The sequence below is a fragment of the Dryas octopetala genome, chromosome 4 (assembly GCF_963921425.1).
Source record: "Dryas octopetala chromosome 4, drDryOcto1.1, whole genome shotgun sequence".
Lineage (NCBI taxonomy): Eukaryota > Viridiplantae > Streptophyta > Magnoliopsida > Rosales > Rosaceae > Dryas > Dryas octopetala.
Genome location: NC_141369.1, coordinates 26,255,503 through 26,269,015, shown reverse-complemented (window position 1 = coordinate 26,269,015; position 13,513 = coordinate 26,255,503). Strand labels below are relative to the sequence as shown.

The 13,513-nt window shown below is 37.6% G+C and overlaps 2 protein-coding genes across 3 annotated transcripts; one reads left to right on the top strand and one right to left on the bottom strand.

The window, feature by feature from the left end:
• Positions 1-6,022: 6,022 nt before the first annotated feature.
• LOC147288993 (protein AUXIN SIGNALING F-BOX 2-like) lies at positions 6,023-9,647 on the top strand. The gene is made up of 3 exons (XM_086239708.1): positions 6,023-7,290; positions 7,990-8,485; positions 8,574-9,647. The coding sequence occupies exons 1-3, from the start codon at positions 6,839-6,841 to the stop codon at positions 9,339-9,341; spliced, it is 1,716 nt and encodes a 571-aa protein (XP_086095834.1). The 5' UTR covers positions 6,023-6,838; the 3' UTR covers positions 9,342-9,647.
• A 288-nt stretch (positions 9,648-9,935) lies between these two features.
• LOC147288992 (proline-rich family protein) lies at positions 9,936-12,246 on the bottom strand. Of its 2 annotated transcripts, XM_086239710.1 has the most exons (4): positions 12,151-12,246; positions 12,030-12,043; positions 11,758-11,999; positions 9,936-10,519 (listed from the first exon to the last, which is right to left on the bottom strand). In XM_086239710.1, the coding sequence occupies exons 1-4, from the start codon at positions 12,194-12,196 to the stop codon at positions 10,465-10,467; spliced, it is 357 nt and encodes a 118-aa protein (XP_086095836.1). In that variant the 5' UTR covers positions 12,197-12,246; the 3' UTR covers positions 9,936-10,464. The 2 variants fall into 2 exon arrangements, with proteins under 2 accessions (XP_086095836.1, XP_086095835.1); XM_086239709.1 differs by having other exon boundaries at positions 11,758-12,043.
• Between the last annotated feature and the right edge of the window lie 1,267 nt (positions 12,247-13,513).

Below are 13,513 nucleotides of genomic sequence, written 5' to 3'. Positions count from 1 at the left end.
TTTGCAACACCATTTTGAAAAAACATCGCTTTCTTCTACCAAACTGACTGTTGTGACCTAGGCATGTTGCTTAGTAGAAGAATACCTCCCAATTCTTATCAAGACCATTTCATTAGAGTTTTATTGACCTTGGTTTGATTGAGTAAATATTTTGTGTTGCTTTGAGTTTCCATGGAGAGGTTTGGCGCCTTTCGGGTGTTGGAAGCCACAATGTTCCTGATGTGATGATTCTGTTGAATGATAATGGATCTTGGTTTACTTTTGCATATTCTACTTCGATTTTCTGTGGGACCAAAGTTCCCTTTCCTAATGCCAGATGATTGACTAGTTATGCTATGTGATATTGTATGATATGGTTAGATAACAATATGCTCCTTTAAGACTTCTATTCATGTGATGTCACAAAAAGTTGGTTTTAAACTGGAAAAGACATGTTAAGGAGGGATATTGTCGTAATCTATAACCTTTTTACATTTAAATTTACTCTTATATTTCAATTTCAATTTGTCCAAATTTTAGTTTTGTGTGTCTGTGCGTGCTTGTAGATTATAAAATTTGTTGCCTATAGCCTATCACCTACTCAATATTTGGCCAATCTAGATCTGAAATACCTCAATGTTATTTGTTAGCAGCTGGAAGCGTGCTTTAAGATGTGATTTAAAAAGCTATCTTAATTCCATTGACTTTGTGAAAATTTGAAACAGCTGAAACATGGATTTATGCTTCTCAAGTCACTCGTCCTTAATGGTGAAGGTCACCTAATGAATGCTTGGGAAAATGCATTTTATAGTTTTGTTGCTGTATGGTCGTAATCAGGGTATGCGTATCTAGTAGGCTCCAATTTGTTGGGGGTAACAGAGAGGTTTATGACTCTGTTGTAAAGAATTCAGTTCATTACTATACACTATACCTAATCTCTGCATACACATTGGCTAATGACTATGATGATGATTTGTGATTGAATAACATTGCTATTGTTCCTAAATGTGTTCACATTTTGATGCGTAATTGGTATTAGATCTGGTCATCTACTGCTAACAGAACCTAACAAGAAGCCTCACTGTTTTTGACTTGTTGGCCTTCTAGTTTTCTTGAATGTTGGGTATTTTACTAGTATTTTGGAATTTCCTTGAGCATTCCCTGATCTCCACATTGTCGCTCGGGTCCGTTGAGATGTTTCCAGGTGTATCTAATCTACCATTGTCATCTCATGGGATAGAATATTGTTGGTTTTTTTTTCCCACTGGTATCATTGTTCATACTTACACATTAGTACATTACACGCTGGTTGAGCTGAGTTGGATTAAGTATTGGATATTTGGATTGGCCGGTGGCCACCGCACCCGGGTGGGCGGGGCTTGTCTACAGCAGGTTCTTTTCTTAATTTGTATGCTGTTTTAGGTCATGGTTGTCGGGCATCCATATCCGTCCTAAGGTGACTAAATAGACTTGGGTCTGTACTCTAGTGAACAAGCCCAGGGTCCATAAATCATAATCTCGCTCTCACAAATATATAATAAGCACATACAACCTTATCAGCTTCTTAGTCCACCCTGCTCTTTCATGGAATTTCAGGAAAGCCCATATCCTACCTGCATATATAATAACCCGTATTTGAAATTAATATTAATAGCAAGTTATATGCATGCACATGTAACCACATATCATACATACATACTATTTGGGTTTGCTTGATCTGGTGTTCCCAGTTTGCACCTATTTCCATGTCCCTTTTTTCTTATTCTCTTCTCAATCATTTCACTCAATGCCTCATGAACCTAATAAAAACCTCAGCCATTATAGTAGTGCTCCTGCTACAGACTACATGAGTATTGTTGCTTCTATTTATAAAAGTTAAAAGCCTGAATCTCGATTTGGTTATGTTGACCACCAAGAGCATCATGTATTCAAATCGCACGTTATATGATTTGGTTATGCTGGGCTTTTTAAAAAAAATATATATATATATATTTGTATATCATACTATCATATATGTGTATCAGTGTATGGTTCCAAATTAAATCTACATTCTACAGCAGGACTGGACTGGACCATCTGTTGTGAGTTCTGACATATATGCATGAGCGCCATAGATGATATGATAGATTGCATAGCCTAGGAGTCTAGGACTAGGAGGAGGGGAGGACTCCTACTAGTCTACGAGGTTGGTAATTCTTCTTATATATTCCTTGTTTGGTTGTCGTCAAAGAAGGGGAGCTGACATCAGCATAACAGTTGTGTTGTGATATACTGATATGTAACTATGGAAGTGGTCCTTATATTTCCATTCCCTCCTTTATTACTTTGCTAGGTTGACCCTTGTCTTATTATTTTGTTTGGAGACCAGACCACGACCCATAGGTCCCATACTCCCATATGGCCATATCATATATTGTCTTGTTTATTTTGGATTACTGATTGGGGAGTAGCAACTGCAAGGCACCAGACTAGGACTACCAGAGTGGGATGACACTAACAATTCAAAATTGGGACCAGTTTAATTTTAGACATCATTAAATTATATGCTTGCTTCATCTCAATTGCTTTCAGCCTTACGGTGCAGCTCCACCTTCATCTCCACCTCCACCTCCATGCATGTGTTATGATATCGCATCGCATATTCGCATGCCTTGATGGGCCTCATCAACCTCAAATTTGGTTACCACTTCTTTTCTTTGGCTACCAAAATTTTGTTTCATTTGAAGGACTGCAAGTCTGCAAAACATGAAATTTACATGCACACACATGATACACCCTCTCTCCTCCTTAACTCTAACTAATTCCGGGCCAAAAATTAATGCAATTCTAGTTAATGAATGAACTAAGCAGCTAGCATAGGAATTAGGAAGATGGAAATGATCATGACATGTATTAAAGAAGAAGAACAAATAATTTCATTTGCTAGCTGATGCCTTTCAGTCTTTCACCTTCAATTATATATATAAATATATTCTTCTGATCCTAGCTAGCTAGAGTACCTTTGTAATTATATGCAAGTGGGCCAGTGTATACTTATATTTAATTATCACGCTTTTGGGCTAACCACTCCCCCTTTTGAAATGCAAATTACGATCGATCCTCTCATTAGGTTATTCAATTAAAGTACGTCATGCTGTATTACGTATTGGTTTGGTTGTTGATTTATATGGGCAGTAGGCTAATGCCAGACAAATTGCCAGTCTAGCACTAAAAATACTTTCTAGCTAGTTTCTACTCATCGATCATCCTAATTATATAACATAATATAATCCTAAACCAAAACCATTTTCATTAATTTGTTCCACATGTACATGTACGCATGTATTCTCATTTTTCTTAAGCAGATTAAGTGACCAGTAGATGTGGTATTGATTGGTAGAAAAATGTACATTAAGCTCATCGCCAATATTATTTGTACACAAATAGAGAATTCAAATTTGTAAAATCCGAATAGTACGTATTACATTACATACAGCTCTGATGAGTTGTGAGTGGTGACCTGCGTTACATCACTGACCAATAATATTAGCTAACTGCATGCTATAAGCCTATAAGAGCAATTATAAATGGATAACAATTAACAAGTAGTCACAAAAAGGAAAAGGAAAAAGGGTACACCCCCACCCACCATCACATGGTCATCAGTTGGACAAAATTCAACCAAAGTAGATAAAATTTGGAAAACAACCACTAACACGCATCCCATCATTTGGCATGAATATTTGACCCGCCCCCCCCCCTTCACACAATCACACTTCACATTTCGCAGTGCATAATTCAAACAATGATTGGAGGTTTTTTTATTCCTTAACATGCCACGCAACATTTTTATTTTTTCAGCCACCACCACTACTACTAGCTACCCACAATTTAATTAATTTTCACCGTAAAGCTATAGTACTATTATAGGGTTTATTAATTGCTAGTCCTACACTCCTACTCCTATATGAATCATCCACAAGCTCATGGTGGCATTTGGGCCTCCTTAAGTCAAAAGTGATTTAATGATGGCTACAGTAGTCCCAACCAATCTAGTCATAAACAATAAACTTCATATAATATGGTTCTCGCTAAAATCTCTTTTACTTCCCCAACTAGCCTCCTACATGTTTCAGCAATTCCGCATGAAATCTATTTCAAGTATTGGGTTTAAATTACGTAATCTATAACTGGAAGTCTGTAACTAACTTTATAGTGTAATAAAGCAATCAATTACTATTTTATTTGTTCAGTAAGCATGGCATGTTTACTTGTTTAGAATGTAATTGGAAAGGGAAAATGCATTTCAATTCTTCAACTGGAGTGCCGACAAAACTGAAAAAGGTTTCACACATCACAACACCACTTGCATCCCAATTCCCAAATGTATCTAATTAATTTCAAGAACAAGTAAACATGCATAATTGAACAAAAGGACATTTGCCTTAAACCAATCAAATTAATTTTGGCTACTTCTGATTGGATTTTTCACCAAAATTATCAAAATATTTGATAAAGAGTATTAAGGATATAAGCTACTTCATTGATCTCACAAAATTTAAGGACCAAACATATATATATATGTATATCAATCTTGTTTATAGAAGATTCTTTGATTTAAAAGTAAATAAGAAATTTTTTGTAAAACTTACTTCATATTATATTTTAATGATCAAAATTATTTACATTTTAAGTATTCGTTGAAAATCATCTTTACAAAAGATTAACAAATTTGAAAACTATTCACCAATTTGATTAAATTATCTTATTCCAAATTTACCATAAACATATATACCCATTGCTCTACTTGTTTTCTCTTTGAGTAGTTATCGAATTGGATACCTCAACTAATTTAATTTTTGTTTCTTTTAAAATCTCTAATTATTCAAGCTGAAGAATATTGGCACTGGCATGGTGGCATTGTCCTGTTAATAAATATTAAGGGGAAATGCAATGGTAGTGTGGTTGAGTTTGTTGCATTATTACCCAAGAATGAAGAATCCTCGTGCTGAAACAATTAAGAGTCCCATACATATTAATATTCCAGATGCCACTGTACTGTGTACTGTGTACGGTCCCAAACACCTCACCAACAAGAAAAGCAAGTGACGCAACCAATTACGTGGGACTATTAAAACACGTACGGTGCACCATAACACACTGAACCAGATCATCATTGCGAAATGCAAATGCAAATTATGACTTCTGCGACTGTAGCGTATGTATATCGACGACGCATTTAAAGCAGTCTTAGATTTTGTCAAAATCATTTTCCCCCTTTTTTTTCTTTTCTTTTGACTACTACCGCTATGGCGCTATGTTACTGAATTCCTTAATCATTCAAACAAGTAAAAACCAACCCCATCATCCATCTTTGATCATTGCTCAGTTATTTATCCGCATACCACACTGTCACACAGTGACACAGCCACGACAGAAGCAAAAAATCAAATAAAACACTATCCTATAAGCCTATAAATAGTAATAGTAAATACCATACGAAACCAGACCCAAGAGAAAAAATTGGAAACCAATATTTTCTGACGCATAAAGATAAAGCTTTGATTCTAGAAGAAATTTGAACTGGGTACCTGCGGGAGTGTAGAAATGTAATACTCGCTCCCAAAATTGCACACGCTTCTGACAAGGGTTCAACGATGCCCTCACATGGGGATGTCGTTGCCAGAGGGAGCGAGTTGGGTATACTCGCAGTCCTAGAAAGAGCAATTCACCAATCTTATCTATGACTTGGCATTTTGGTAATTTGACACCAAACGAATATCATTTCCTATCCTTGACAGTCAGTCCATCACTGATCTCTTTAGTAAAGACTTTGGCAGAGAGGCCTCTTCGCTTCGGAAGCAGTGATAAGGACACATGCATGGTCACTCATTGGACGGTCCAGATTTGCTTCGTTTTCCACCAAGTCATGTTGGACCGTTGGATACGAAACCCCACCCCCCAACTAACCAAACCAGGGTTAGAATGAGTAAGCCAAGCAGGAAACGTGGTTGGTTGGTTTTGGTTGGCTCAAGAGTGAAGAGTGAAGGCATTATCAGCATTCAGCATTGCATTGCTGCTTCTCTTTCTCTGACTCAGTGACTCAGACTCTCATCTCATCATCAGATTTAGAGGCTTAGATGGAGCCTTAGGTTGAGTTTGAGGTTGAGGTTGGGTTGTGTCATGAATTCATGATTCATCAACCACTCATAACAACTCATGTCTTTGTGTGAAACACAGAAACCACACACAGGACACTAGAGAGCCTCTGTGCCTGTGGTTGCTCTCACTCGCTCTCTCTTTTTAGAATCATAAGATTTCGATTTAGTTAATAATTTCTATTTCAGGAAATTATAGATTCTGACTTCTCAGAGATCTATGAAAATATTTCATCTATTTTCCGACGCTGTAATCATCACTTTTTGATTTCAAGATGATCACTCTCAAGTCTGAACCAAAACAAAAATATTTTCCTTTATTTTCTCTCCTTTTTCTGCATCCATCTTTCACTGCAGATCTGAGCTCAAGTGAAAGGGATGTCAAACAAAATTTTCAATCCAAAAAGTTTTATCATTTTCTTTGAGGAGTGTTCGCTTCGTAGATAGCCTTGAATCTACTAAGATCTACTCAGCGATCTGGTTTCATTCATGTAGGTTTATCAGATTCTCCTCCAAAGATGTTGGATTTGTGAGTCAGATTTTGTTAGATTCAAATCCAGGACATAGGTCTTGCAGAGAGAGAGAGAGAGAGAGAGTGAGACATATAAATGCGAAGCTAGCTCCTTTTTGTTTTTGTTTTTGTTTTTTTTTTTCTCGGAAAGTTTTCTGTTTTCGATTTTAATTCCTTGGAAAGTTGTGGATTGAATGGTAAGGAAGGAAGGATGAATTACTTTCCAGACGAGGTAATAGAGCACATATTCGACTTCGTGACGTCGCAGCGGGACCGAAACGCGGTGTCGTTGGTGTGCAAATCGTGGTACAGAATAGAAAGGTTTAGTAGGCAGAGAGTGTTCATAGGGAATTGCTATGCGATCAGCCCAGAGAGAGTGATTGCTAGGTTTCCAGGTCTAAAGTCCCTTACTTTGAAAGGAAAGCCTCACTTCGCCGACTTCAATTTGGTCCCTCATGACTGGGGAGGTTTTGTTCTTCCCTGGATTGAAGCTCTGGCTGACAGCCGTGTCGCCTTGGAGGAGCTCAGGCTCAAGAGGATGCTGGTCTCCGATGAAAGCCTTGAGCTGCTTTCCAGGTCCTTTCTCAATTTCAAGTCTTTGGTTCTCGTTAGCTGCGAAGGCTTTACCACCGATGGCCTTGCTGCTATAGCTGCCAATTGCAGGTAACATCACTTGTTTTTTTGCTAATATTTCTTAAATCAAGTGTGAAGAATGTGATTTCCCCTTATTGTTTTCTTAATCCGGATTTGTTTTTGCTTTTCTTGCTTGTTTTACTTTTACATGCCCAATATAGGGACTATTTTTAGACTTGTTTGTGGGTTTATTTACGAATGTGCTATTAGACCCTCTTTTGACTTTTTAGTTGATGTTGTGACTTTCTTAGTTTTACCTTAAATGTTCAGTTCAATTGCTATTGTTTTTATGATTGACTTGTTTGTTGTTTACCAATCCGGGCCATCCAATTTTTTTTTCTTTTTATAGTTAGTATCTTGCATCTATATAATATTTGTCAACTGTCTGTGATTTCAAATTTTCACCAGTACATGTATACTTTGCTTGGATATAAACGGTTGCAACAAATGTCATTGATCTGACAAACGGCAAATGTATTCTTTCATCTGTTGTATTTTGGAATTTTAAATATGATTGTTTGTTGTCAATGACAAAACAATTAAACTGTGCCCCGGAGCTTATATGCTGATTATATTATTTTTGGAACAAGCGATTAGTTAACAGGTTTTTAAAATTGAGGAGAGAAAGTTATGTTACATGAATGAGTTGAGTTTTTTGTTATAAAAAACAGAATGAGTTTGTCTGGATTTATTATGTGCTGAACTAATTCGAATATTTCTTCTACATAGGTTTCTTAGGGAGCTGGATCTGCAGGAAAATGATATTGATGATCATAGAGGCCAGTGGCTTAGCTTCTTTCCCGACAACTGTACATCTCTTGTGTCCCTGAATTTTGCATGCCTCAAAGGAGAAATTAATTTGGCAGCTCTTGAGAGACTTGTGGCCAGATCTCCTAACCTCAAAGTCCTAAGGGTAAACCGTTCAGTACCACCTGACACTCTTCAAAAAATATTGTTGCGAGCGCCTCAACTAGTGGATTTGGGCACTGGGTCTTATGTCGTAGATCCTGATTCTGAAACCTACAACAAACTGAAGGCTGCTATTCTCAAATGTAAATCAATTAGGAGCTTGTCAGGGTTCTTGGAGGTTGGTCCTCGCTGTCTGCCAGCTATTTACCCTATATGCTCAAACCTGATATCTTTGAACCTCAGCTATGCTCCGGGGGTCCATTGCAGTGAGCTCATAAAGCTAATTCGCCACTGTGGGAAGCTTCAGCGCTTATGGGTATGCTCTTTCAATAATTTTTTATTCAGACTCTTATGTTGTTTCTGTACAACAAAAATGATTGAAAATGATTTCTTTATGCATGCAGATACTAGATTGCATTGGAGATAAAGGACTAGGAGTTGTAGCTTCAACTTGTAAAGAATTGCAGGAATTGAGAGTTTTTCCTTCTGACCCATTTGGAGTTGGGCATGCTGCTGTAACAGAAGAAGGCCTTGTTGCCATCTCCGCTGGTTGCCCAAAGCTTCATTCATTGCTTTACTTCTGCCAGCAGATGACTAATGCTGCCCTCATAACTGTGGCCAAAAACTGCCCAAATTTTATACGTTTCAGGTTGTGCATCCTTGAACCTACTAAACCTGACCCTGTCACCATGCAGCCACTGGATGAAGGTTTTGGGGCAATTGTTCAGGCATGCAAAAATGTTAGGCGGTTGTCACTCTCTGGCCTCTTGACCGACAAGGTTTTCCTTTATATTGGAATGTATGCTGAGCAGCTTGAAATGCTTTCTATTGCATTTGCTGGGGGCAGCGACAAAGGCATGCTTTATGTGTTGAATGGATGCAAGAAGCTTCGGAAGCTTGAGATCTGGGACAGCCCCTTTGGTGACAGGGCACTTCTAGAGGACGTGGGAAAGTATGAAACAATGCGATCCCTTTGGATGTCGTCCTGTGAAATTAGTCTTGGAGGCTGCAAGTCACTCGCACAGAAGATGCCAAGGGTTAACGTGGAGATCATAAATGAAAATGATCAGATGGATTTTAGCCTTGATGAACAAAGGGTGGAGAAGATGTACCTGTATCGCACATTAGTAGGGCCAAGGAAAGATACACCGGACTTTGTGTGGACTCTGTAGGTGCATTTTTTGCTGTTTAGGCTGTCATTTTTTTCTTGGTAGCAAGTAGTTTGTACTTTGGTTAGGCGAACTGATTAGTGGATTTTAGTCCAATTGTGAGTTAGCGATAACTTGCTTAAATTAAAAGAGATTGGCTGCTGTAATCTATGATGTTATGAATAGATTCGTACCAGTATTCCAATTGGGTCTCCTTGATATCCTTTTCCAAGCGCTGTCATCTCGTTATCAAGATGCACAAGTGCGGAGGGGGATTGAGTCCATCCTTGTTTTGATAACGAGATATTAGTGTAAGCATGGTACTTTGCATCTTGATTCTTGAAGGTGAAAACTTACATGAGCTTGGTTACTTAGAAGACGGAATAGGTCAATGAATACTTAAAGCATAGAAACTCAGTGGGTGGGTTGCATGGTGGAGCTGGAAGTAAGCAACAAAATGCAGAGGCGCATACATTACATACCCAACTGCATGCCTAGCAAGAAACTTTCAGGATAGGATACCATCACCATGGCATGTTCAATTGTTCATTCATATCACGTTATCATGATCTAATTACTCATGGAAATTATAAAGTACTGAAAATGCAAAATGCCAAAGAAAGTTTCAAGATATTGTATTATTATAAAATATTAAGGTATTGATTCCTACGGCTGATTAGACCCCATCACGCATCGAGATTAATTCACCTTTCACCTCCAGGCTCCAGCTCACAGGGGGCCTGTGTATTATTTAGAAAACCACTTCAAGCGTCGATAATTGTGTTCTTATCCAGATTCCAGGCAGGTGGATGATCAGAAAATCTTCAATAAGATATTACAAGGATACATAACTACACGCCAGATCTGTACTTCTTGCAAATGTGTGTTCACAAGTTCTAGGATAGAACACTACATAAACGAAAATACCCCATAAATCAATATTTTTTTTTCTTTTGCCCTTTCCCCCCATAAAGTCATAAACCATTCCAAAAACCATATTGACAATCACATACAAGGCTACAACATAACTTGCATACCCGTATACTTGCATGCAAAATCTATAGAAGTCGCTCAGGTGCAGTATTCGTCGATCTACACATAGCATCAAGGACATGCAAGCTTTAGAAACAATGCATATCTATTATCATCAAAAGAAGAAGCAGCACTCCTCCAACAAGCAACAGCAGCATAGCGCAGCCAAACTGCACATGTAAAACAAAGAACTAATTAGTTCCCTTCTCATACAAAAGAAAAACCAAAAGAAGTAAGAAATGTAAGCTTTTACATACTCCCAAATGATAGTATAAGAATAATCTAGCAAACCAAAGGCAAATCAAAACATATCAAGATTAGTCACCAGAATCTTGTTTGTGTAGGGTGCTGCCGTTGGACAAGCTCAATGAATTGTATCTAGCTGGAAATTCCTCAATCTCAATGACTTAAGAAGTAAGAAATGTAAGCTTTTACATACTCCCAAATGATAGTATAAGAATAATCTAGCAAACCAAAGGCAGATCAAAACATATCAAGATTAGTCACCAGAATCTTGTTTGTGTAGGGTGCTGCTGTTGGACAAGCTCAATGAATTGTATCTAGCTGGAAATTCCTCCATCTCAATGACTTAAGTTATCCTTCAAACATTTTTGGATGAAAAGAGCCCTATAAGGTTTTAAGAGAGACCATATAGGAATTAACTAACGCCTGAAAGCTACATACCCCTTTGTAATTCTGTATTGTAAAGAACACATGATCTACTTTTGTTCAATTGACAACTTCTAGCAATAAGGTTCGTTTTTCGTGATTTGACTATGGAAGGTTAAACTTTAAAATTGCTTAGCTTATAAATGAACAGTGTGCCACCATTCATGTGAAGAGTGTGATCCTGGAAGAATGTCCATATCTAAGGGGAGAAAATGAAAAGCAACATGTTGTACTCATGTTTCTCAGAGGACTCTGAGCTGCTGTGCACAATATTTGGAGTACAGAACAGGATTACAACCAATTTGATATCCGTGAGGTAATGTATAGCAATCTAATTGACTGGTTTTTCTGTTCCAGTACCCAATGTGGAAAAAGGCTCAAACTTTCCACAGATATCAAAACTAGTAAATCAGCTAAGTCAAATATAGCATAGTACATGGGGAAGGATGAAGGGCTACTTGGAGCTTCACCTTGGGGATTTCACTACCTTGGGAATTCAAGTCCAGAGATTTCACTAATTAAACTACTTGGACATCCCATAAAAAGTAAAGTGAAAAACCTTTCTTCATGTACAAGAACAACCCCATTAAAAGTTAGGAGCTTGAATATAAATGACATAAACTTAATCATGTCCAATTTGCAGGGATGAATGAGGGGTGTTTATATAATTAAAAGTACAAGGAACAGGGAAAGGGAATCTGAAATGGAGGGTAGGGAGTAGAGAAGGAGCAATGCATACCAGCCTCGTAAGAAGGACATGCAACCATCTTGTTCTTGGTAATTGTGATGCTCATAGTGATAGTGCTGGTATTGCGGGTATTGCTGATGATGAGGATGAGGAGGCGGAGGCGGTGGAGGGTACCCCTCATTGAAGTACCCTTGGTACCCCTCGTACGGCGGAGGTGGTGGTCCTGGTGGGGGCGGCCCGTATCCTTGAGGATACCCAGGTTGTGGGTACCCTTCGTACGGCGGCGGCGGTGGCGCTGACGGGTACCCCGGTGGCGGCGGTGGTGGATACGGGTACCCTTTATTACCAAAAAAAAAAATTAATCGAGCAATTCAATAGCCGAATTGGAAATATTTGACTTTGTTGAAAGAAAAATAATAAAGGAAGTCAGTCTGTTTCTGATACCTGGTGGTGGCGGGTAGGGTTCTTGAGGAGCTCTCTGGTAACTCATCTTTCTCAACTCTCCTTCGTAGCTCTATTCTCTTCTGTGCAGCGGTCGGGTCGTTCAATCGGATCATTATTTAGGTGAGAATTCGAACTTATTATATACAGTGTGGGTCCTGGGTCCTACATTTTGTTATCGCCAGCCTGTTTCTAATTATGTTTTGACACGATGCTATTTTGGCTGTGTGGGGTACTGATTCAACGACAAAATATAATAGAAATATCGTTGGAGGGCAGATGGACTAACTAACCGTCTTTAACCAACTGGGCAGCTCACAAATCGCCATGTTTGCGGACTCAGAACTCGGACCCATTCTTTCTTGGGCTTCCTTTTGCAATATATGATAGTCACATATATTGCAAGGCCCAATATGCTTTGGAGCTGAATTAAAAGGCCCAATACAAAGAAGGTCTTAATTGAATGGTCTCCGATTGGCAACCAAAACAACAAGAGAAATGTTAGCTAACTTCTCTCTTTTCATTTCGCATCATAAACTTATGATTAAATTCGTTGATTTTTTAGATTACTCTTTGAAAGATAATTTCTGTAAAAAATTAACTAATCAAAATTATTTAGTAATTTAACTATTACAATCTATTTATTTGATAATAATTAAATGATTATATATATATTTTTTAAAAAAATAATCTTTCAATAATGATTTAGAAAATAAATGGTTTCGATCATGTGTATATACTGCGTAATTAGGACAAGAATAAAGACAGAAGAAGACAAAAAAAAAAAAAAAAACTAGCATTCCTCAATAATAATATTCTTCTCGCTTCAAATTGCTCATATTCTAGGAGTTAGCTTAAATGGTGAGAGTGAGTAAAGTAAAGATTATGATTAAACTAGGTGTAGAATTATTCTCTACAATATAACAAAAAAAATTGCTCTTATTGATTTTTTTTTTTGAAATTTCAGTCCAAAATAGGCACTCATCGTGACATGTAGAGGTAGCATCTAAAGGTAGGGAAAGTCATGTCCTAAACAAATTAATTGCTTTTAACAATTAATGGACTACCAAGAGTTTCAACTCGAACTAATGGTGGATTGCAGCGTTTCAACTGCCGGTCAAATATGGATTTTCCTTCTTTCTTTTCATTTTATTTGACTTTTGGTTTTGGCCATATTTTTCCAATGTGTATTAGAAATTAGAAAATGCTGATTTGAGTATCCATGTATAACATAAAAGTACATGGATATATATATATATATGGTCGCTTACTTTGAAAATAAATATCTTATCTAGAAGCTTAAGCCTTAAGGCAGTCTTAGACTCACAGTTGTTGAAGGAGAAGAAAGAAAAAAACTATGGCAAGA

What these genes read in the sequence shown, in the direction of transcription:
- LOC147288993 (XM_086239708.1), top strand. Translation starts at nt 6,839, where the DNA reads ATGAATTACTTTCCAGACGAGGTAATAGAGCACATATTCGACTTCGTG. An exon ending in GCTATAGCTGCCAATTGCAG is followed by an intron (nt 7,291 to 7,989) that starts GTAACATCACTT and finishes TCTTCTACATAG; the next exon opens with GTTTCTTAGGGAGCTGGATC. An exon ending in GGAAGCTTCAGCGCTTATGG is followed by an intron (nt 8,486 to 8,573) that starts GTATGCTCTTTC and finishes TTATGCATGCAG; the next exon opens with ATACTAGATTGCATTGGAGA.
- LOC147288992 (XM_086239709.1), bottom strand. Translation starts at nt 12,196, where the DNA reads ATGAGTTACCAGAGAGCTCCTCAAGAACCCTACCCGCCACCACCAG. An exon ending in ACCCTACCCGCCACCACCAG is followed by an intron (nt 12,044 to 12,150) that starts GTATCAGAAACA and finishes TTGGTAATAAAG; the next exon opens with GGTACCCGTATCCACCACCG. An exon ending in ATGTCCTTCTTACGAGGCTG is followed by an intron (nt 10,520 to 11,757) that starts GTATGCATTGCT and finishes TTACATGTGCAG; the next exon opens with TTTGGCTGCGCTATGCTGCT.